The sequence below is a fragment of the Hyperolius riggenbachi genome, chromosome 3, assembly GCF_040937935.1.
Source record: "Hyperolius riggenbachi isolate aHypRig1 chromosome 3, aHypRig1.pri, whole genome shotgun sequence".
Classification (NCBI taxonomy): Eukaryota; Metazoa; Chordata; class Amphibia; order Anura; family Hyperoliidae; genus Hyperolius; species Hyperolius riggenbachi.
Genome location: NC_090648.1, coordinates 471,998,457 through 472,022,545, shown reverse-complemented (window position 1 = coordinate 472,022,545; position 24,089 = coordinate 471,998,457). Strand labels below are relative to the sequence as shown.

At 44.6% G+C, this 24,089-nt stretch overlaps 1 protein-coding gene across 2 annotated transcripts in view; it reads left to right on the top strand.

The window, feature by feature from the left end:
• The window catches only part of LOC137564304 (solute carrier organic anion transporter family member 1C1-like), an 82,861-nt gene that overhangs the window by 39,234 nt on the left and 19,538 nt on the right, over positions 1-24,089 (top strand). For both annotated transcript variants that reach the window (XM_068278030.1, XM_068278032.1), the window contains exons 10-11: positions 974-1,169; positions 4,633-4,798. In XM_068278030.1, coding sequence (XP_068134131.1) covers positions 974-1,169; positions 4,633-4,798 — 362 coding nt within the window. The remainder of the gene's footprint in view (positions 1-973; positions 1,170-4,632; positions 4,799-24,089) is intronic.

Here is a 24,089-nt window from a genome sequence, read left to right as displayed (position 1 = left end):
ACTTACTCCTGGAGCCCCCCCCCCCTCTTATAAAAGGCAAGGTTTTCCTGTCGATTTACTCACTCCTCTGCCTACAGTAATTAGTTAAGGGACAGCTGCTGACAGACTCTGCTAGGGAGAGTTTAGTAGGCTCTTGTAGGCTTGTTCCTAGCTGATTGTTATTCCTTATCTCTCTCCCTCCTCCCGAAGGGAGGAGGGTCTTGTCTTCCAGGGAATTGTAGTATGTCAAAAGCCAGCTTACATACCTTGGCCGGGAATTGAACCCAGGTCTGAGTGCGTGGTAGGTAGCTCACTTCACCACTATACCACCACCAACACTACATGCTGAAGCCAGCCTAGCATGTACCATTATGATATATCCAAGAGAAAAATGAGCTTGCTTAAGGATTTGTAGTATGTCAAAAGCCAACTCACATCGGCCAGGAATAGAACCCAGGTCTGAGTGCGTGGTAGGTAGCTCACTTCACCACTATACCCACACCAACACTACATGCTGAAGCTAGCCTACCATGTACCATTATGATATATCCTAGAGAAAAATTAGTTTGCTTAAAGATTTGTAGTATGTCAAAGCAGCGGTATTCTGTATATGCTGCAGGTGGTACAAGTCCTTGCTTGGATGGTCAGTCTAGAGAGCATTACAATAGTCCAGTCGGGATGTAATGAAGGCATGGACTGAGGTTGGCAGATCTTATGGGGGGATGAGGTGCTTGATTTTTGATGTTCTTCAGGTGAATATACTTAATACTGAGGACAGCTCTAACTACCCAATACTAAGGGGCATCTGCATCTACCTGACAGGCAAGAGAAATAAGGGGCCAGCCAGGACGCTTGGGATGCAGTTTGCTGGGGAATTGTAGGTTTATGAAGGACAAAGTCTAGGGTGCCAGGACATCTGTGCCTATAGGCTTCTGTGTTGTAACTGTGCCTATAGGCTCCTGTTGTTGTAACAGTTAGATCTTGTCCCCTACAGGTGTGACCACCATACCAGCGACAGCTCTCGGCATCTTCCTTGGAGGGCTCATCATGAAGAAATATAAATTTGGTTTACTGTCCGCATCTAAAATGTCATTCATCACAACAATCATCGCCCTTCTCGTGTTCCTGATGGTATTCATCATTAGCTGTGAGAATAACGACGTGGCCGGCATCACCATCACCTACAACGGGCAAGCTGATAATTTTCATTCTATTCATTTGAATGACATATTGCAGCTATGGCTTAAATTCACTAAGACCTGTTAGGTAAAAAATAATAAGTTGGTAGAATACTGCATTCAGTTTTTTTTCAAATTCACTAACCATTCACTAAGATTTTCACACATGCAGTAATAGTTTGGTAATTTATTAAAAACATGCCTTCACTAACCTGTTGGGTAAAAAGTAGACGTCTAACTAGCTGAAGAGTGAGTCTTGGCAGTGAGCTGTGCTCTGCTCTGCTATGCTGATGATCTCTCACTTCTGGCCCGAATTGCGATGGTTCTTCTGGTGCAGGTGGTCTGCTATGAGACATTCATTTGCAAGTTGCTGCTTCTGGTAGCTACAATAGTAAAAGGCATCCCTTTAGACTACATGGCTCCTCTAGTCCCTCTGATTCTCTGTATCAGTCCATAATGTAAACATTCACGTCTGAAGGGATACAGGAGGGGTGTCAAACTGAATTACACAAGGGGCCAAAATTTCAAACATAGCCTAAGTTGTGTGACTTATTTCTCTGTGGGGTCTTGTGGGTTGTTGTTGGACCCCACTGCAAACTGTCAATGTTTCAACCAGAAAACTGTCACCAGTGTACTCCTTTGTATGGGAATGGAGTGTGCTGTCATTCATTTCATTCATTTACTGCTTACAATGATGGACATTTTAAGCTCTTAAGGCCACATTAAATGGCAAGGTGGGCTGCATTTGGGGAAGCTGTTTGCCTGACGCATGGGACGCCACGCCTTCCCGACCCCTGCTCTGGATCCACGCTGAGGCCCACTCCAACAGCTCTCGTCCACCACTCTGCTACACACACACTGTGCGGCCACGGTAATGGCTACGGACCTGGGAAGGCTAACACTACTCCCTACCAGCCTTGGATTATTTTACACATGGTTCTGACTAAGAGCACTCACAGAAGGAGTATCCTGGGCCATGAGTAAGCATGGGAAGATGCACTGCCTGTATCCAAGGATATGGTGAGATGAATTGCCTTATATATCTGTCATGGTCATCAAGCTTGCAGTGTTCTGCGGATATGCCTCAGTGATGAGAAACTCTGAGATTTATCTTACATTCAACAAGTATTAATGTCCTGTGCTTATAGCGATCTGGTATCAGTGCTTACAGATCTGCCGTTTCACTGGATGGACTATATGCTGTCTGACTTGCTTGGCCATTGCAATACCTACAAAGAGGCTTAATTTTAACACTGCTTGACTCTGCTTGCTGGCTGCCATATTTCTGTGCACTGCATGCCTTTCGCATGCAACTGGCCCTCTCCTTTGTTCCTTACCATTTTGCATTTGAAGTGCTTACAACAGTGGACTTTATGAGCTTGCACAATACCTGTACCAACTAGTCAGTTAGACCATCACCGATAGATGCCGGCGTGTGTTTGTTGTGTGGTGAGGTGGTCTGAGTGGATGTATCGTGACGGGGTGGCCATCCCATGTATTTTTTATATATTTTTAATGGTCTATTTTTTGGAATAAACTTTGATACAATTATTTAAATTGGATATTTTTTTTCGAGATATTGGGAGTGTATGTCCTACCATTTAGTATTGCCACTGCCAATTGTGATTATCACAAGGGCTGCATTTGGTCTGTGGGCCTTGAAGTTTGACACCTGTGGGATATTCTGAAGGAAAGCCTCTGTGGATGTGCCCTTCTCCTGCATCTTTTTTTTTTTTTTTACTTTCTGATGTCCCACACAGCAGTATATTGGCACCAATGGTTTGAGGAGTAGGACTGGGTGGGCCTCTTATTAGCTCCATTGCCTGTTTATTTTACTGAACGTCTGATTGTTAGTTACCAACAGCTCCAGGCTCACTTGTTGTTCCGAATGCATTAATCTTAGTGAATTGAGATTTATTGGTGTGTTTACTGCACAAGTTAGTAATTTACCTCATTAGTCGGTACTTTTACTTTTAACCTCCCTGGCGGTAAGCCAGTGAAAATCCATTCTTTTTGCGCAAATTTTGCAGCAGTTGAAAATGTCAATTTCAATGAGAAAGAGATTTTCACACTCATCCCTAGTTCTCTAGCTCCCAATGCAAGAAAGCCAAGTAACCCCACCCAACCCCCCATCCTGTACAGCTTACATAATGTACAATATATAATTGTAGTAGGAAGTACAGCAAAGTCCCTGGTATCCGGCTGTGGTGGGCATCTCCTGATGCCGGTTACATGTACTTGCAGCTTGCTTGTGCAACCGGCCGAAATAGCACAAACCTCCCGCCACAGCAAATACTTACCGAGGCTCCAGCAATGGCTAATAGTCTCCCTCTATCTCCCCACGAGCTTGAAGCGGCTTTCCAGATTCCCCAGTGCACGGAAGCCAGCGTGTCAGCTGACCTGCATCAGGTCATGTGACACTCCAGCTTCCGTACACAGATGCCGGAAGCGGCTCAGAGCCCACAAGGAGATAAAGGGAAGCTGCTATGCATCACTGAAGCCTCCATAAGTATTTTACTGCCTGCCAGCACCCACATAAAGCCCCCCAAAAGAGGTCCCTGTTATCCCTCAGGAGTGCCGGTTAGGTGAGACTTCCGATTGCATACAGCAAACCCACAGAACTTCCCTGTTACGGAACAGACCACTCACCTGATTTGTAGGAGACTGAAGTGTAAAAGTCAGCTGCTCTTGTGGTTCACTACTTAGCAAGCCTGAGATTTTCCCAGGGTATAATGGGGAATGAGGGGCAGAAGTGCTAGCGGGCCAACTGAGAGGATAACCAAGTGTGGGACCTGGGTGGTTCTGGGGCACTTCCGCTGGCTGAGTTTGATACTGCAACAACTCAGCAACTGGTAAAACCAGTGGTTCACAACTGGATAAGTTCTTGATTCCTCAGGAATAAACAGAAGGGCCAGCTGGAGTTACAATGGGGCCCTTGGGCTGAATTAACCTGGAGGCCCCCTGACAGACCGCCCTTCCCTGACAGACCTTCCCCCCCACTCAATGGTATTAGAGGCCTCTTTGTTGCTCTCAAATTTCCCCACCAACCCAAGGCCCCCAAAGCACTGCAGCCCCCCCTTCCTTTACCCCCAACTTTATAGTTGCCCCTGAAATGTTTTTGCCAGCATAGAGTCAGTGCGTTCCCATGTTCATCCTCACAGGGGAGCCTTTCCCACATGACCCGGCTCATGTTATTATGTAATATACCACCAGGTCACTAAGAAGATGTGGCCAGCAGGGCAGTCTGAAGCCCAACCCTAGTATAGCTCATTGTGGTAATGGTGATAAGCACTTTATCACCAATGAAGTTTCTGGATCAGACAACAACATGAGGATAATGTACCACCTCCTACACTGCCCTCTTTGAGATGCACCAAGGCAGGTGCCTCTACTGCCCACCCCCAATCCTGGCCTGGTTTTCAGCATTGGTAATCTGTATTGGTATGTAACATCCTGCTTTCCCCTTTCATTTCAGGAGTAAAGTACAGGCATTTCATGAAGGTAACTTCTTCTCCTCCTGCAACTTACATTGCCAATGTTCCACCAACCAGTGGGATCCGGTGTGTGGAGAGAATGGAATCACCTATATGTCGGCATGCTTGGCAGGCTGCACATCTTCTTCAGGTGCTGGAAAAGCCATGGTAAGCTAAAGAATAAAGCCAATTCCCATAATCCTTTGCATAGATGTCCTCGGCTCTGTGTTAACTGTGGGTGATAGAGGCTGCATGGTCAGGTCTAGAGCTGGATTTTCTCCTCTACCAGCCAATTATTGAAGCTCACTATATCTTCTGTACAGTGGTGCTTGAAGGTTTGTGGAAATGTTCTATATTCAGGGCTGGATTTCTGAAAAGGCCACAAAGGCCCAGGCCTTGGGTGGCTGCAGCCCAAGGGGGCACCTGGACATGAAATAGGGGTTGCTACAAATGAAATAGTTGGCTGAAAATGGGGAGAAACACATGATAACAGAAGCTGATATCTAAGGTACATGAAAGAGAGGGGCTGCAGAACATAGATGTTAAACATGGAAGAGGGGGCTACACATTGAAGGAGAGCCCCAACATACTTGGCCTAGGGGCAAAAAAAATAAAAAAAAATGGCCTTGTCTACAGGGCCATGCAGGTTGTCCTGAAGGTGGGGGAGGATGCTCAAATTTAAAAAGCCCCACCCCCCTCCAAAATACGCAGTAGTTCCAACAAGTGGTGGGGGACCTTACCCCCCAGCAATGCACAATAATACTAAACCAAAGTAGTAAGGCTCTCCCAATGTCCCACACCATCCCCTGAGCCCCTCTGCTTGACACACATTCAGTCACAGTGGCGCTGGCTGTATTCAATGGTGTGGAGTCAGTCAGACCTGACAGGAGTGGCCGCACAGTCCATCCTCTTTCATACAAGACATACAAGGGAGAACATTGCATATTGTGTCTTCAGCTTTGACTGAGGGTGTGATTGATGATAAACTGGTAATTTACTTGATTCAACCATATCCTATAACCCCTGTGCTATACATATGTCCTAAAATCCAAGACTGGGCAATCCACCGGGCTGTCCCATCGTAGCCGACATGATCTTGGTTCTTACCCCACTAGCTAAATATCCTGACAGACTTGTAAGACCATCTGTGATCTCACCAAAATCTTTCCTGCGAGACACCCAAATGTTCCTTAATGTCATCCAGAATATGCAAGCAGACTACTACCTCCTCATCACTTTGCACGTGGAGAGCCTCTATATCTCCATCCCACACAATGGGGGCATAGAGGCAGTTAGATATATGTTGGAGACAGCATCAGTTTTTCCCTGTGCACAGAACAGCTTTGTATGCACATTGCTTGAGGTGGGACTTAGAAATAACTGTTTTTGATTTGACGATCAGTTCTATATGCAAATAAGGGGGGCGGCAATGGGGTCGAATGTGGCTCCATCCTAAGCAAACATCTACATGGGTGTTTATGAGGAGATGTACGTTTATCGAATCAGTAGTTTCAAAAATATGCCCTTTAATGGTATAGATATATTAATGATGTTTCTTTGCATCTGGGCGTTGCCACATTTGACCCTTGATGCCTTTGTTACTGAGGTTATGTCCAGATGCACTGACATCAAACTGACATTACATAGTTCTATGGAACAGATCTGCTTCCTGGATACAATGGTCATGAGACAAGATGATAGGTTGGCTACTGAACTCCATACCAAGCCTACTGATGTCAACTTTCTGTTGCATTTCGGGAGTTTTTATCTGGAGGCTACGGAGAGGTCCGTGCCAATACGTCAGCTTCCAGACAATTGTGATGGACCAGACACCAAGAGAGAAAAGACCTGATAATATGAACAATGCATTTCTTCAGAGAGGTTACCCATTAGAGGTTATAGATAGGGCCCAGGATAGGATCAGTACTTGACAGAGGAAATATCATGGTTCCCATAGAGATATGACAGGTTGGATTACATTAGTGACCAGATTTAACACAGGGAGCAATAATATTGCTAGGATAGTGAAACACTGGCATCTAATAACAGTTAGCTTTCCTGAGGTTAAAGAATTTAAGAGTCCCTGTAATTTTTCTTATAAGAGGCCACCTACTTTGAGAAATAGGAGGGCGCCTACTTTGAGAGATGCAAATCGGGAATGTAGACAGTTCCCTGTTGGTGCGATCTGGCAATCCTCCTTAGGCAGCTCTCAGTATCCACTAGAGAAAGTAAAAACATGCAAAAGAGAGAGCGCTCTGAGTGACAAATAAGAGCATCCACCCTGCCAAGGACAGGTCTCACCTGTTCAGAAATGGCTGCTCGTAGGACACAGCCTCTGATAGCGTTTGTCCCTTTAGGGGCCAGGGACCAGGCTCACGATCCAGCTCCAGGCGTCTATCTGATGTCAGTAGCGTTTGATATTTTTGGGAAGTCCTTCCTATGTAGAACAAATTGCAAGGACAGGTTAGTAGATAGATGACGTAGGTGCTCTGGCACGTTACATAAGATTGCATAGTACTTCCCATGTAATGTGGATTGGCCAATCCCAAAGAACCAATGTTTAGCATTTCCTATAAAAAGAGATGCCGCCATCTTGTTTTATATTAGCCTGATGAAACAGAGAACGTTTTCTCTGAGAAACGCGTTGTTTTTACTAATAAATAAGCCCCCCTTTCATACCTTACTACCTCACCACTCTCTATTTTATTTGCGGCAAGTCAGCGGTTATATCTGCTAGCCGCACAATACTACTCAGTATGCTACTGACATCGCATAGACACCGCTCACTCCCGTTTGGTCTCGCAAGGTGAGCGTGCGCCAGGATCTAACGTTTGGCCTGCCTACAGCCTCCCTGGAAGTGTCCAAACTGAGACCGTGACTCCCTGGTGGCCCTCCGGATTCCCCGCCTGGAGCTGGATCGTGAGCCTGGTCCCTGGCCCCTAAAGGGACAAACGCTATCAGAGGCTGTGTCCTACGAGCAGCCATTTCTGAACAGGTGAGACCTGTCCTTGGCAGGGTGGATGCTCTTATTTATTTGTCACTCAGAGCGCTCTCTCTTTTGCATGTTTTTACTTTAAGAGATGGCCATATACCAACATACATTTGTGAGTGCACATCTGTTTAAAATTTTTAATTAAATATGTTTCGTCGGCGTCTGGCCTGGCGTGGAGTTTGATCTTGCTAGTACTGTTTACTCACACAGGTTAGTGGCTCTCATTTTCTATTGGCTCCTCTGTATTTAGAGAAGTTCTCCACAGGGTCCGTTTGTGATCTTTGAGATATGATTGGCTGGTTGTCCGCTCCAGCCCAGGATTGGTCAATTTGAATTGAGTGGGGGGGTATATATTGTGATGAATACTGTGAATACACCATACTGTCACTTACTTGATAAAGGGGCTATGCCCAGAAACGTTGTGTTTATTGTGATGGTTCTGGATCTATGAGCTATCAATAAAAGAGCATTAAGTACATTTGGATGGTGCCGGCTGCATGCTTTTCTAATTAAATATGTTTGGTACGCTATGATTGGAGATGGCCCGAACGGTTCGCCAGCGAACGGTTCCAGGCAAACTTTGGGTGGAAGTTCGATTCGCCCCCATAGTGCACCATTAGGGTCAACTTTGACCCTCTACATAACAGTCAGCAGGCCCGTTGTAGCCAATCAGGCTACACTATCTCCTGCAGCCACCCCACCCCTTATATAAGGCAGGCAGCGCCGGCCATTATAGTCATTCGTATCCCTGTAGTAATTAGTGAAGGGAAAGCTGCTGGCAGTCTCTCATAGGGAAAGATTAGTTAGGCTCTTGTAAGCTTGCTAGCTTGCTCCTGGCTGATTGTTATTCCTAAAATAGCACCCCACAACAGCTCTTTGGACAGCTAATCTTGTTCTTGTGGTTATTTCTCTCTCTCTCTCTCGCTCTCTCTCTCTTCCTCTTCCTCTTCCTCTCCCTCTCCCTCTCCCTCTCTCTCTCCTCTCTCCTCTCTCCTCTCTCCTCTCTCTCTCTCCTCTCTCTCTCTCTCCTCTCTCTCTCTCCTCTCTGGAATAAGGGCCCTGCCGTAACATAGATATTACGGTAGCTAAGACTACTCCCAGGCCTTTCTTGTAGTTGAAGAGATGAGTGAAATGGCTGGCTTCAGCCTGTAATGTTAGTTGACCTGGATTCGATTCCCAGCCAATGGTGGTATAGTGGTGAGCATAGCTGCCTTCCAAGCAGTTGACCTGGGTTTGATTCCAGGCCAGTGTATGTGAGCTTGCTTTTGACAGCCTTCAAATCCCTGGAAGACAAAATCCGAGAGAGAGAGTGAGCAAGAGAGAGGAAGGGCGGAGGAAGAAGGAGGAGGGTGGAAGAATTATATTCCCTGATTGATGTATACAGAGGCAGTAGTTTAGGCCTGCAATTCAGCATTGAATGTAATTTCTGCCCTTAAAACACTGCTTTGCGTGAAAACTAAAAAAAATTCCAGGACTTTTGAAGTCTTTCCCACTTAACCATGTCTCCCTCCAGGTGTTTGATGCTTTGAAACATGTTTTCCATGACTTTTCTTGCAAGCTTAATTTTTTTCTAATTTTTCAAGTTCACCTCCCCATTGAAGTCTATGGCGGTTCATGAACGTTCGCAAGTTCGCGAATGTTTGCGGAGGTTCGAGAGCAGGATTCGCAAACCTTAAATCGGAGGTTCGGGCCATCTCTGGCTATGATCTAGCTTTTCTTTGTAAATATTTCCCTTCCAGCTGCAAGGATATAACACAATTGACGGATGATGTACAAAGCTTGCTTATACTGATATCTAGTGAGCATTATGTGCTAGGGACAGGGTTTGCATGTCACGATCACCCTCACCAAGGCACTGAACTGTATTACTAGGTTATAATACAGTGATATGGTGGTAGTAGTTTACTGCTGATGTAATGCACCGTTATTAGCCTGTTTTTTCAAGTGCATAAACATAAATACTGCAGGACTTTAGGAGTTACAATACCACTTGCCTGGCAGCCCTGCTCATCTTTCTGGTCAGTGGTGGCTGAATCAAACACCTGAAACCAGGATGGAGCTAATCCAGTTAGGACTCAATCAGGAAAAAAAGAGAGAAAAAACATGGGACGTTGGAAATGCATTGCCGAAAAACTCTGAGCAGATAACTATTAACATACAGGACCTCTACACTCCCATACGTCAGTCTCTACAAGTGAGGGAAGTGGAGAAATGAAGGCAGTGTAAGACAGAAATCAGATGATAATAGGAGATACAGCTGCAGGGAAGTTGGGATACTTAATTTCAGCCTGACTCCTACATTTACTGTTTGGACAAAATCAGCTGAAGGCCTTTGGTGTGTATGGATGAGGAACCAATCAAGCAAGAGGAGCAACATATTACATCTTCATGCAACTTCTTTCATCATGCATCAGTTAATGCAGGCAGGGCTGAATTTACCATAAGGCAGTGTAGGCATGTTCCTACAGGCACCAGATGACGGAAAGGCGGCTCACTCCCCTCCCCAAGCACCTCCCTCCTGCCTTACCTATGCAGAGTCCTGATGATGGTGTAAATGAGAGGTTACTCACCCTGCTCTTGGCCTTCCACTGGAGAGATCACCCTTCAGTCAGTGGCACCTCTAGCTACTTAATACTGAGGTTCCTCTAGGTAACTAACACTAGAGGGCACCTCTAGCTACTTAACATTGAGGGTACTTCAGTTTGGTGGGGGTTTGTATGTTCATGGAGGATATCCAAGGAAAAGAGATTGTGCTCCAGATGGATCCAGTCTATCACCAGGGGTTCGCAGTTAATACAAAGTCACTGTCTCTTTGTTGTACCAATACCAGCCAAATTCACTGCGCTCCCCAATCAAATGGCCCCCACTACATGGGTTACACTGATCAGCCCTGGAAAGAGTTAAAAATCGCACATAGTGCTCAATACTGCTTTGGTAATAAAACGCCTTCACCACATCTATGCACTCCACCGGTATGTGCCCTTTGAATGGTGATCACAATTGTACACCGCCCTCTGGGTATGCAGTCACCATCACGCCACTTGTGCTTCTGCTTATCAGTACTCAAGGTACTCCTTATGTCACCCTCTGGTTATAGATCCAACTCAGCGATCCAGTAGAAAAAAGTTGTTTATTACAATAAAATCCGTTTAAAAACAAAGTACAGGCTAAAAAGCACTATGAGGATCAGCGTCCAGTATGACAGCAAGCAGCAGCGGCTGCACCGCGGTATACAGCCTGCTATTGCCGTGCCTCGCTTCCCCCTCACTAGACGTCAGGCGCGTCACCTGGCTCCTCCCCATGCCTGCTATTGTTACGTGTGAATGTAACAAACAGTACATAGGTAGGACTACCAGGCCTTTAAAAAAACTGATTTATCAGCATATATATAATATACGCAAAGGTTATAAGAATCATAGTGTCTCCGCATATTTTGCGGAAGTCCACAAGTGTGATCCTAACACTCTTAAGGTCACACCGATTGAAAAGATCATAACACACTAGAGGGGATCAAACAATGAATATGGTGGGTAATATAAGAACATGACAGGTGGTGGGGTATATGATGCCTTACTCCGAGACAAGTGAGGCCTGGGGTGGATTGCACTGTTCACCTGAGGGTGTGATTCACAATTAGGGGTGGTGTTTGCTCATTATGAGTGGTAGTTGCACTATAATATATGCGCTCTTTTTGACATGATAATATGGTGAGTGGTATTTGGGTGCGTAGCTATAGGGGTATAAAGATGCCTTTCCTAAGTCCAGTTGGGATTGTGGTCTGGGGTGGTATCACACCAATCACTCCTACACCATTTGGGGGTGTTATTTCACACTATTTGTAATGTTAGTTGCACTTTTATTTATGCGACCCTTTGGGCGCAAATCATATGGTGAGGGTGAATTGGATGCGCCGTTATAAGCGCAAGGTAGTATAAGTATAAAGGGGGATATACAGGGGTGTAATTTATGTGGAGCAATGCACAATTTATGTTGCTGGCACAATTTATATGGGAAGGTTCACACTATATACTTAGGCTGCATTTCCACTTGTGCGGTGCGAATCGCCTCGGTAAAAATTTGCATGCGGATGCGAATTTCGCATGCGGTTCCATGCGAATTTTAATGCGAATTCACATGGATGACTATGTATGCGAATTTAACCATGGCAGTGCTGGTGTGATTTTTCCATTGTTTTTATGCGAATTCGCATGAAAATTCGCATACCCAAACCGCATGCGAATTTCCTATTCCATACAATGGCCGCGATTCATAAAAGTGCTGTCGGTAAGGTAAAGTCGAGCGGGGAAACACCGCTGTCGGTATTTCCGCCTTCAGGGTGGTAATTCATAAAAATGTTGCTAGTTGTGACAGGCGTGCGGAGATATTCCGCTGTAGGCAGGCGTAAGGCTGTCGGGAGACATGCGGAAACAGGAGAAGCAGGCGCAGTCCCTCCGTGCGGTGTTCTCTCTGCAGCTGCTTGGGAGGTCTGTCCCATTCACTGCACTGTATTCCGCACGCTTCTCGCCACATCAGAGGTAGCGGTAATACCCGTCCGCATACCGCTACCTCTAATCTTTATGAATTGACTACTTGTTATTTTTGCTATGATAATCACCGCGCAAGGCGGTGATTTATCACTCTGCTCGCGAATGTCGGCTTTTCATGCGGAAAAAGCCTTTATGAATACAGATTTTGCTGTGTGGTCGGTAAAGTGAGCCGTTTTCAGCATTTCCGAATGCGGGAATGCTTTATGAATCGAGGCCATTGTATGCAATTCGCATAGCGGTATGCGGTATGCGAATTCTGATGGCTCTGCCATGCAAATTTTTTTGCACAGAAAAACGCAAAGGAATCCTGACAAGTGGAAACAGTCCCATTCACTTGTATTGCTATGCGAATTTACATGCGAAAAACGCATGCGAATCCGCGATAGTGGAAATGGGCCCTAAAAGGTTTGAGTGTACCATTAGCTGTTAGGTAGCAATAGGATAGGCGGTATGATGTGGAAAATTATAATGGGGGATAGATGGGGAGGTGATGGTAGGGGGATAAATTTATTCGATTTAGGAGTATAAGATGATGCACACTTAGTAAATTGGTGCGTATAAGCACAGTAATGGATAGTGTATTACAGGGGTTGTAAAGTTCTGCACTGTTTCTTTATGGGCCCGCAATAATTTGGACTGAGTTTGTATATATGATGTGTAAGGCTGATCCAGAGCTGGGACAAGGTCCTCCAGCACCCAAGGCTGAGACACCAAAGTGCGCCCCTCCATCCCTGCCACCCCAGCCATCACACACTGATTGCTATAGACTAAGAGGTGCCACATTGCCCACAACCTCCCCAACACCTTAATATCTAGTTATCTGGCTTGCAGTCACTGCCATGTATCCACTTTTCTTATTTCTTTCTGCTTCAAACACAATTAGGAATGACAGCTGAATGAATTCTGCGCCCCCTCCTACACTGCGCCCTGAGACTGGAGCATCTCCAGCCTATGCCTCGGCCCGGCCCTGGGCTGATCTATCCGTGTTACACAGTCCGCAGCTCGCCATTGCCTAGTGACAAGCCGGGGGGGGGGGGGGGGGGGGCGAGACACGGGCAGAGGGAGGCGGAGTGGGACTGTATCTTTTAATTCACGTCAGGAGAGCGTGTCACCAGCCCCCTGATGAGTCATTTATGTCGAAACGCATAGGGGAGGAGCCTGGTGACTCGTCTGACGTCTACTAAGAGGGGAAGCAAGGCACGGCAATAGCAGGCTGTATACCACGGTGCAGCCGCTGCTGCTTGCTGTCATACTGGACTCTGATCCTCATAGCGCTTTTTAGCCTGTACTTTGTTTTTAAAACGGATTTTTATTGTAATAAACAACTTTTTCTACTGTATCGCCGACAGGGCCGGATTTGTACTTTTTACTGCCCAAGGCCCACTACCTCCAGCTGCCCCATGACAACAGCGGGGTTAAGGTAGCATTTAATACAATTCTCTCGATGATTGATAGTCCAATTCAATCTTAATAGCGATCAAAAAACAATCATTCAGGACCACAAATGGAAAGAAAGCTGCTATTCAAGATTGACAAAGTTGTTCCATTAATTTTTCCATGAATCTGATCAAATTCCTTTTCCATTAGTGGTTTCGAATAATCATTTTTGATCAATATTATCTGGAGAATTGTATCGTTAATGGCCACGGATAGGGTTATCGGACATAGGAAAGGACAGAAGTTAGAAATTCTGCAGGATCAGGATATTTCAGTATGGAATTGATGAAAAAAAAACTTTAGGGGAAATTAATAGCTAGGGCTTTTGGCAATTTAGGGTGAGGCTAGTAAATTTGAGAATAGGGTTATGGGAAAAGGGATAACATTAAGTATTAGGTTAGGGTTACTGATTAAAAGATTATAGTGATTAAACTGACTGAGGATGGTCAGCGACACAACTATGTACTCTGTAATGTGCTGAAGAACATGTCAACACTATATAAATACATACTAATAATATGGGAGGACACCAGACTATGGTAGGATTAGAGTGTGAGCTCCTGTGAGATTAGTCATTGACATGACTATGTACTCTGTAATGTGCTGCAGATGTCAGTGCTATATAAATACATAATAATAACAATATAGTAGGACATTAGACCATGACGGTGGTAGGGATTAGATTGTGAGCTCCTCTGAGGACAGTCAGTGATATGCCTATGTACCCTGTAAGGTGCTGCGGAAGATGTCAGTGCTATATAAATACATACTAATAATATGGTAGGACATTAGACTATGACTATGGTAGGATTAGAGTGTGAGCTCCTCTGAGGACAGTCAGTGACATGAGTATGTGCTCTGTAATGTGCTGCAGAAGATGTCAGTGCTATATAAATACATAATAATAATATGGTAGGACATTAGACTATGACTATGGTAGGATTAGATTGTGAGCTCCTCTGAGGACAGTCAGTGATATGCCTATGTACCCTGTAAGGTGCTGCAGAAGATGTCAGTGCTATATAAATACATAATAATAATATGGTAGGACATTAGACTGTGACTGTGGTAGGATTAGAGTGTGAGCTCCTCTGAGGACAGTCAGTGGCATGACTATGTACTCTGTACAGTGCTGCATAATATGTCAGTGCTATATAAATACATACTAATAATATGGTAGGACATTAGACTATGACTATGGTAGGATTAGATTGTGAGCTCCTCTGAGGACAGGCAGTGACATGACTATGTACTCTGTAATGTGCTGCAGAAGATGTCAGTGCTATATAAATACATACTAATAATATGGTAGGACATTAGACTATGACTATGGTAGGATTAGATTGTGAGATCCTCTGAGGACAGGCAGTGACATGACTATGTACTCTGTAATGTGCTGCAGAAGATGTCAGTGCTATATAAATACATACTAATAATATCGTAGGACATTAGACTATGACTATGGTAGGATTAGATTGTGAGCTTCTTTGAGGACAGTCTGTAACATGACTATGTACTCTGTACAGTGCTGCAGAAGATGTCAGTGCAATATAAATACATAATAATAATATGGTAGGACATTAGACTATGACTATGGTAGGATTAGAGTGTGAGCTCCTCTGAGGACAGTCAGTGGCATGACTATGTACTCTGTACAGTGCTGCAGAATATGTCAGTGCTATATTAATACATAATAATATGGTAGGACATTAGGCTATGACTATGGTAGGATTAGATTGTGAGCTCCTCTGAGGACAGTCAGTGGCATGACTATGTACTCTGTACAGTGCTGCAGAAGATGTCAGTGCTATATAAATACATACTAATAATATGGTAGGACATTAGACTATGACTATGGTAGGATTAGATTGTGAGCTCCTCTGAGGACAGTCAGTGACATGACTATGTGCTCTGTAATGTGCTGCAGAAGATGTCAGTGCTATATAAATACATAATAATAATATGGTAGGACATTAGACTATGACGATGGTAGGATTAGAGTGTGAGCTCCTCTGAGGACAGTCAGTGACATGACTATGTGCTCTGTAATGTGCTGCAGGAGATGTCAGTGCTATATAAATACATAATAATAATAATATAGTAGGATATTAGACTGACTATGGTAGGATTAGAGTGTGAGCTCCTCTGAGGACAGGCAGTGACATGACTATGTGCTCTGTAATGTGCTGCAGGAGATGTCAGTGCTATATAAATACATAATAATAATATGGTAGGACATTAGATTATGACTATGGTAGGATTAGAGTGTGAGCTCCTCTGAGGACAGTCAGGGATATGCCTATGTAACCTGTAAGGTGCTATAGAAGATGTCAGCGAAGGATAGGATAGTGTCCTCTCTCTCTCTCTCATCTGTGCCCAGAAGACCAAAAAAAAAAAGTAACAAAGAAACCAGTCAGGGAATGAACGGTTAATTGCTGTGGAAGGGAGGGGGGAGAAGAGAAAAGAAGAGGGGGGAGACGTTAGACAGCTGGTCACTCTCTCCACCGAAGTTTAGCAATAGGCAGCCGTGCTGCAAGTGAGGAAAATGCCTGTAATATGCACAGACACACATCATGATCTCCCCCCTCTGACGCTACAAGTAATCCTCGCTGCAGACAGTGCAATCACATAACTAACTCCCTGTCCCTGACGCTGTCAGCAGTGCCTCCTCCACGCAAAAAATAGCTTACTTGTCTGTGAATTAATCTTCTTCCTTCGCTCAAATCTCCCGGTCTGCTGCTGGCTCAGCCCCGCCCCTCAGAGTGAGAGAGAGGAGAGGCAGGGCGCTCTTTTCTCTGTGCACTAGTACCACGCAGGAACTGGAGGACAGTGCGGCAGCAGACAGCTCAACAGCTGATCTGCTGCCTGTGTGTGACACCCGCCCCAGCTCTATTGTCGGCAGGTTTCCGCCCTAGGAACCGGCCTAGGTGGCCTGTGCGGAAATCCGGCCATGATCGCCGAGTTGGATCTATGACCAGAGGGTGACATAAGGAGTACCTTGAGTACTGATAATCAGAAGCACAAGTGGCGTGATGGTGACTGCGTACCCAGAGGGGGGTGTACAATTGTGAATCCCATTCAAAGGGCACATCCCGGTGGAGTGCATAGATGTGGTGTAGGTGTTTTATTACCTAAGCAGTATTGAGCACTATGTGCGATTTTTAACTCTTTCCAGGGTTGATCAGTGTAACCCCCGTAGTGTGGGCCATTTGATTGAGGAGCGCAGTGAATTTGGCTGATGTTCATGGAGGATGAAATCTTACGTGCCAGGACATCTGTGCCTATAGACTCCTGTGATGTAAATCTGGGCCTGAATGCAGGGGTTTTTTTTGTTTTGTTTTTAGTAAAAATGTCTTATTGTCCAGGACTGCCTCCCCTGTTCATTTCAGGATTTAAATTCTGGCTAGGCTTTTGTCAAAGCAATATACTGACAGTAATGACTCAAGGCACACCTCTTAAAAGGACGGCTCGTTTATTTTCATCAAGAAGCTTGTTGATGAGGCATGTGTAGGAGACAAATGCTACAATTTCACTAGTTACAATGACTTTTATCAGTTACAGTTATGCAAAAATATACATGCCTCTGGGCAGTTCAGGATGTCCATCAGTGTTACAAAAACCAATCACAGTTCAATAATCAGTGCAGACATGAAGCAGTTAACATTTAATTCTTAGAACTCTCCACCCATATTATAATGAGTTTCACCACCCACTGTTCTCTTACTCAACCTTCTGTTTAAGGTCACAAGGGGAAGTGGTCCAGTCTGGACAACACATCACTTGTCTAAATCTGTCCTTGGGGCCTCTTTTCCACTAAAAGTCAAGGAAGCTAGGACATTGCAAAATAACGGTAAATCTACTATTAGGACATGCTCAAGAACAGCCAGTGTCCCTGAACACGTACACATTTTGTGGCCTTCTTCTAACTGAAATGATTTATACATCACCAAATGGAGCTATATGAACAAAATGTCCGTTATATAAACTAGACGGGTATCACAGCTTTGTCACTCCCTCCTCTAGTTCATCCCTGTGAACTACTCATATTAAAAAGTTTTTATCACAGTATTCTTGTAGTCAGGGCCTCCAGCTATATCACCTCTGGCTCTGTGGTACATATGTTGTAGTGCCATCCTCTTCACCTTAATAAGAGCCACCTTTTTGGCTAAGAACTCATCTTAAGGCAGTGCATCCTCTTCACCTTAGTCAGAGCCACCTTTTGGCTAAAAACTCCTCTTAAGGCGGTGCATTCTGGTGGAACGTTTATTATGGTTCCTGCCAGGATGTATCAAGTAGATTCCTTTGATCCTTTCAAGTACAGCAGGTGATGATGTCAGGACAAGAGTGCTCTTGTATTGATCTGTAGTGATGCAATCGTAGAGCGATGTTTTACTAAGGATTCATCCATCTTTGTCTTTCCCAGCTGGGGTCTTTCTTCCCTTGCACCCTTAGGACCTCTTTGCCTTTTATTGTAGAACATTATGAACATGAGGTAGATTTTAAATCAGGAGGTAGAGTTCATACCACAGACCTTGATCCATAAGTGTCTTCTTGGTGATAAGCTGAGGCACAATATGTCTTGTTGAGGTAGAAGGGTAGAACCATAGGGAGATACAACAATAATGCATAAAGAAGGAAATTAACTCATTGAGAGGCATGTGATTTTTTTTTTTTTTTTTTTTTTTTTTTTTTTTACACGTTGCAAATGCCGTCCCTTTTAATCTCTTATTTTGTTTATATATATATATGTTTGTATGATTATTATAAAGTATAACACCAAGTAAGTATAGTAGTAATTAAATCACAATAATAAGTTGATTTAGTAGGGAATTACAATACCTAACAAACCTACCCTTTCATCCATGACAGACTTCTCCCGCCCCTCACCTGGTAGTCTGACCACCAGCTGCATAGTTCAGGATAAGCCTGTATTGATTATATTGGTTTCATTCATACCTAGGTTATATGGTTCTCTCCTTTCATGGAGGGCGTCTACTACTTCCATTTACTCATTTCCATGCACTTCCTTTTAACTAAGGGAACATGAGAAAGTTTAAACTACCCATATAACATTTAGATATATTCTTCACCTTGTGAAACTACCACCAAAACATCCCTGGGTTTCTGTTGTTTCTTACTCATTTTAGCACCTAATCTTTTGATTTTACAAAACACAAGTACCTGGAAAATGTATAGTAAACATGTAAGGACAATGAGCACCACTACTGGATGGAGCATGAGGTTCAGAAAGGCACTTGCTTTTGGACTATACCCAAATAGACTTTCCCACCATGATACTTTAGCATCTTGTTCTAGAGCATGTGAGACTTGTACTAGTTTCTCACGATCGTGCTCCAAACGCACTGTTGCTTGCCTTTCTGAAGCTCTGAGTGTTTTTATGATCTCATCTTCCCTCCCAAAATCCAATAACCATCCTTTCAATTCTGCTCCAAATCCTAAAGGAATTTTTTGTAAACGGACAGGTGTATCAGGCTTGATGTCTAGTCTTTTTTCAGGTGTTATGGGTGTACGTCCCTTCTGCTGTGCCAGATCAACTCCCAGGACTGGGCCAGTGGTACAGTACACCCCTCTGGTCAGTGTTCCACTCTGAGTACAATTGAATGTATATACTGCATAAGAGGTGGCATTCTCCATTTGATACCAGCACCAATAACCCTGTCCTAGGTACTTCATCCGGCTCGGCATCTTCTCTTTTGCATCCATCAAGCATGATCCTTCCTCATCCCAACATTGTTGCCTTATAATCCTGTTTTGCTGTCCTTGACATAACAGTACATTTTCCTTTCTCCAACACCCATCTGTGTCTAACAACCTGGGCTCACCTTCTTCATAAATCATTATGTCATGGTTTACTCTGGGAAGCAAAACTACACCTGCTGACAAAACAGAACCCAAATTTACCACTGTATAAGCTTGATGCTCCTCACCTGCAACTGGCACTAAAGAAGAAATAGTGCATGTGAGGTTTTGACACCCATGGAATTGAGTAAGCCACCATTTTTCATGCGTCATTGCAAATTTAGGAACAGATCTCTCAGCTTGTCTACGCAAATTTATGGGAAAGTGACCAGCATGCAGTGAGGTTATCATTAGCTTTAGATCCTGTGATAGTTCAGATTGAACCTGTGTACAAGACAATGCTAATTGGACTTCTTCCTGCTGTTTAACCAGACCTGCTACTAACCCTTTAAATTTCTGCTTCATTACCTCTGACAGTGAGGCTGTAGCATCAATGTGATCATGTTGTAGATTTTCTAACACATGATTTATATCTAACTGAGTTTTCACTCCCTCCCCTACATGTTGAGCCAGCCCTCCAAGTTTATTTCTTAATACTTCTAAATCCATAGTATTCAAGGCCCCTAGACCAAGACCTCCCGCCCCAGAGCTTTATCCATCAAATCCCTTTTAGACTTATGGTGACTATACCCCGATTCCAACCATCCTTTCAACATGTAGATCTGATTTTTAATATATACACCACACCTCCTGTCCCACATATCTACCCTAAAATCAGTTAATGTTACTCTCCACGTGTACAAAACAAACTTTGTATCCAACAATACTGCCCAAGGTGAGGCCAGTTGAGGGACTATTAGGTCTGCTATTTTGACAGCTGGGACTTTACATATATTTGGATTCATTTTTACAGGGACCACAACATCCTTTTCTCTTTCCACCCGGACTATAGTTGCACATACCTGGCCTCTCCCTTCCCATGTATACCACCCTCGTTTATTTATTGATGGATTGTTCACACCAGGGACTGGACTTTCTCTGTTCAACTGGACAGATTGGGTAAAAGTCCAGCATCCTTCATCTGACTCATCGCAGAAAGGCCAAACAAATGGTCCATCCAAGTTTAAATCCAAATCTAACTCATAGCCATGAGGGTCTTTCCAGTCTGTGGTGTGATACAATCCTCTCAATCCTTCAGACATGGGAACCCCATACATCCATTCATTTACCTTTGGTGTGTCTATTCCGTTACACAGTACTTCCCATTTCCACGGGTTTGGTCCATTAAAGACAAGAGATTGGTTAGATGCCCAATGTGCTGTGTCAATAATATAGTGACCCTCAATGTCTGATGTACAGGCTTCTCTCATGATCCTCATCATATACTGTTGTACTGTTACACCTTCTTTTGGAGTGATATGCTCAAATTTCTTATTTCTAGCATCTGTTTGTACGTGCAACACCAGGGTGCTTGCATATGCATTAAGTCTAACTTTCTCATTATGTGTGTACCAGGTGGCCTGTTGGACTACACTGCAGTTGAGTCCAAATATAAGTCTCTCTTGAGTCAGGTAGTATGTGGGCCAGCCTGTCACTGCTATTGTGTGTTGTCTCTAATGAGGTCTGCGTTAGCTGTCCGTTGTCGCTGTGTGCCTGTACTTCCTCTTTCCCAGTGAGATCAACTGGTGGCCGTGTGTCAGCACTGTCATCAAGAGCTTCTGCAGCAGCTCTATATTTCACATGCCGAGACACGGCCTTATCAGTCCGCCTACGAGAAGACCTGGACATAAGTGCTGTCCAAGCCTGATGTGCTCCCATATCCAGCACATCAGTGTCTTCAGTCTCCTCATCTTCTAGCTGTGGTGACCCTCCTGCGCCTGATTGTTTTACTGTCATGATGGTGACGTCTTCGGATCGGCGAATCGCCTCCATCATCCACCTACTCCATGCTTCTCGCTCGTTTGGGCGAGTCATCCTTACCCTATGGACATCCCACAAATTTTCCCACACCTTTGGTTTAAAAGTTCCCTTTCTGGCATATTTCTGGTTAGTCCATCGCTCCCAGTCCTCCAAGTATCGGGAGACCCACGGTCCATACTTGCTACACATCTCTTCTCGCGGCGTCAAATGCTGCGGCTCACCGCGATTTGACGCTCGCTTCTGAGCAATTGAATTCCCCATAATATGGACTATGTGTTCCCCTTGAATTCCAAGCAATTCTCACACCAGAGATGGCCAATCTCTGGTTTCGCCTGGGAGCAACTTGAGCAACAGGTTCTCTCCCTGTTGCTACCGTGTGAACCACTAAGCACACTGGAGTCAGCCAATCCCGTCACCCCTCTGTTGATTTTCACAAGGGTCAGCAAGGTTTTACTGATGTTATTCAGCACTATTGTGCTCACTCCAGCACATAGTAGAGGGAGTCACAATAGTCACACTGTCTCACGTGGTCTGGCAACATTGTGCTCACTCCAGCACACAGTAGAGGGAGTCACAATAGTCACACTGTCTCACGTGGTCTGGCAAACAGCAAGGTTTTATGTTTGTTATTCAGCAATATTGTGCTCACTCCAGCACACAGTAGAGGGAGTCACAATAATCACTGTCTCACGTGGTCTGGCAATATTGTGCTCACTCCAGCACACAGTAGAGGGAGTCACAATAGTCACACTGTCTCACGTGGTCTGGCAAACAGCAAGGTTTTATGTTTGTTATTCAGCAATATTGTGCTCACTCCAGCACACAGTAGAGGGAGTCACAATAATCACTGTCTCACGTGGTCTGGCAACATTGTGCTCACTCCAGCACACAGTAGAGGGAGTCACAATAGTCACACTGTCTCACGTGGTCTGGCAAACAGCAAGGTTTTATGTTTGTTATTCAGCAATATTGTGCTCACTCCTAGCACACAGTAGAGGGAGTCACAATAATCACTGTCTCACGTGGTCTGGCAATATTGTGCTCACTCCAGCACACAGTAGAGGGAGTCACAATAGTCACACTGTCTCACGTGGTCTGGCAAACAGCAAGGTTTTATGTTTGTTATTCAGCAATATTGTGCTCACTCCTAGCACACAGTAGAGGGAGTCACAATAATCACTGTCTCACGTGGTCTGGCAATATTGTGCTCACTCCAGCACACAGTAGAGGGAGTCACAATAGTCACACTGTCTCACGTGGTCTGGCAAACAGCAAGGTTTTATGTTTGTTATTCAGCAATATTGTGCTCACTCCTAGCACACAGTAGAGGGAGTCACAATAATCACTGTCTCACGTGGTCTGGCAATATTGTGCTCACTCCAGCACACAGTAGAGGGAGTCACAATAGTCACACTGTCTCACGTGGTCTGGCAAACAGTTATGTTTGTCCTTGCTGCCCAACTGGTCACCCGATCCTTTACTGTTGCCCAGTAGGCATTGGTCTGGTGAACATTGCCAACCCTGTGAAATCCAAACTGCAATAATTGTGCGGGTGACAAACACTTAGATCTGGCTGAGTGGACCCTTCACTGGCTTGGTCTGATAGAGGGTCCCCTCCCGATGGACTAACCTCGACACCACCATCTACAATCTCTATTGAATGGCAACTGACCGAGTCTAACTGATTGGGCTTTTCTCTGAAGTGGCACTGAGTTTGCTCTCCTGATGCCCTGATACCAAAACCGAACCTCAATGCTCTCTCTGACTCAGCCCTGGTTCCGTATACTTCAACCAAATCAGGACAACACAACTCCCTCCAGCGACAATAACACCAGGCAACCACTAGAAACACCACAGCGCAGGCTGCAACAGCAAACCCATAAGTCCACACACCACAGCCTTGTTCAGAATAGGGCGTATATTCTATGGTCATTTAGTCAAAGGAAGAAACCTGCCAGTGGCATCACCAGTTTAGCCAGTAATTTATGCAGAGTAATTTATGTAGAGTTCATATTTACAGATTTTCGGGTTTTTGAATTATTTGAGCCCGTCTAACCCTCAGATAGCGCTCAACACTTTCCTGCACCTGTGGGATAGGGCGGTGGCAGGGAGCAATTATTGGCAGACTCTCAAACTCGTCAGATTCCGCTGAGCTTTCTGAGTCCTGTGCCTGTTCCCCTGGTATCTGAGGATTGGATAGGTTCCAGGGTGCATTCAGCACTGGCCGAAATTTAATGCCTAATTCGCTGCACTCCCAGGGTGCTGAATACAAAGGAAATGTATAGCTGACTGGTGGCTGCAGCGAGCCAGGTGGCTTGTAAGATTCTATCACAACTGGCTTACGTTTATCTAGAAAGGTGTTTGGGATACCACAGGTTATTCTTCCTCTGACCAAATAACCAACAATACTAGATATTTTTCGTAACGGTGTTAGGCACTCAGGACATGTGTAAAATTTCTTATACAGTGTTGTACAAGCCGGACACAAAGCTGGTAAATTCACTCTCCTCCTCTCCATTCATCATCCCAGCGCACCGCAGTGACTAGCTGGCTAAATGCCTTCCACCGCGATGTATCACTGATATTTTATGCTATTAAGGTGACCAATGGAAAGGAGAAAACAACCCACCAACATATACTGGTGAACACAATGATCAGCACTAAGTGTAAGCACCTATATCTTGACCAACAAAATACTTTCACTATATGCAACAGAAACTTGATAAGAACAACACAGTTTGACCTTATTTTCAGATTACACTCTGCCGAGAACACCTCGTGTCCCTATATGTTAATTTACTAA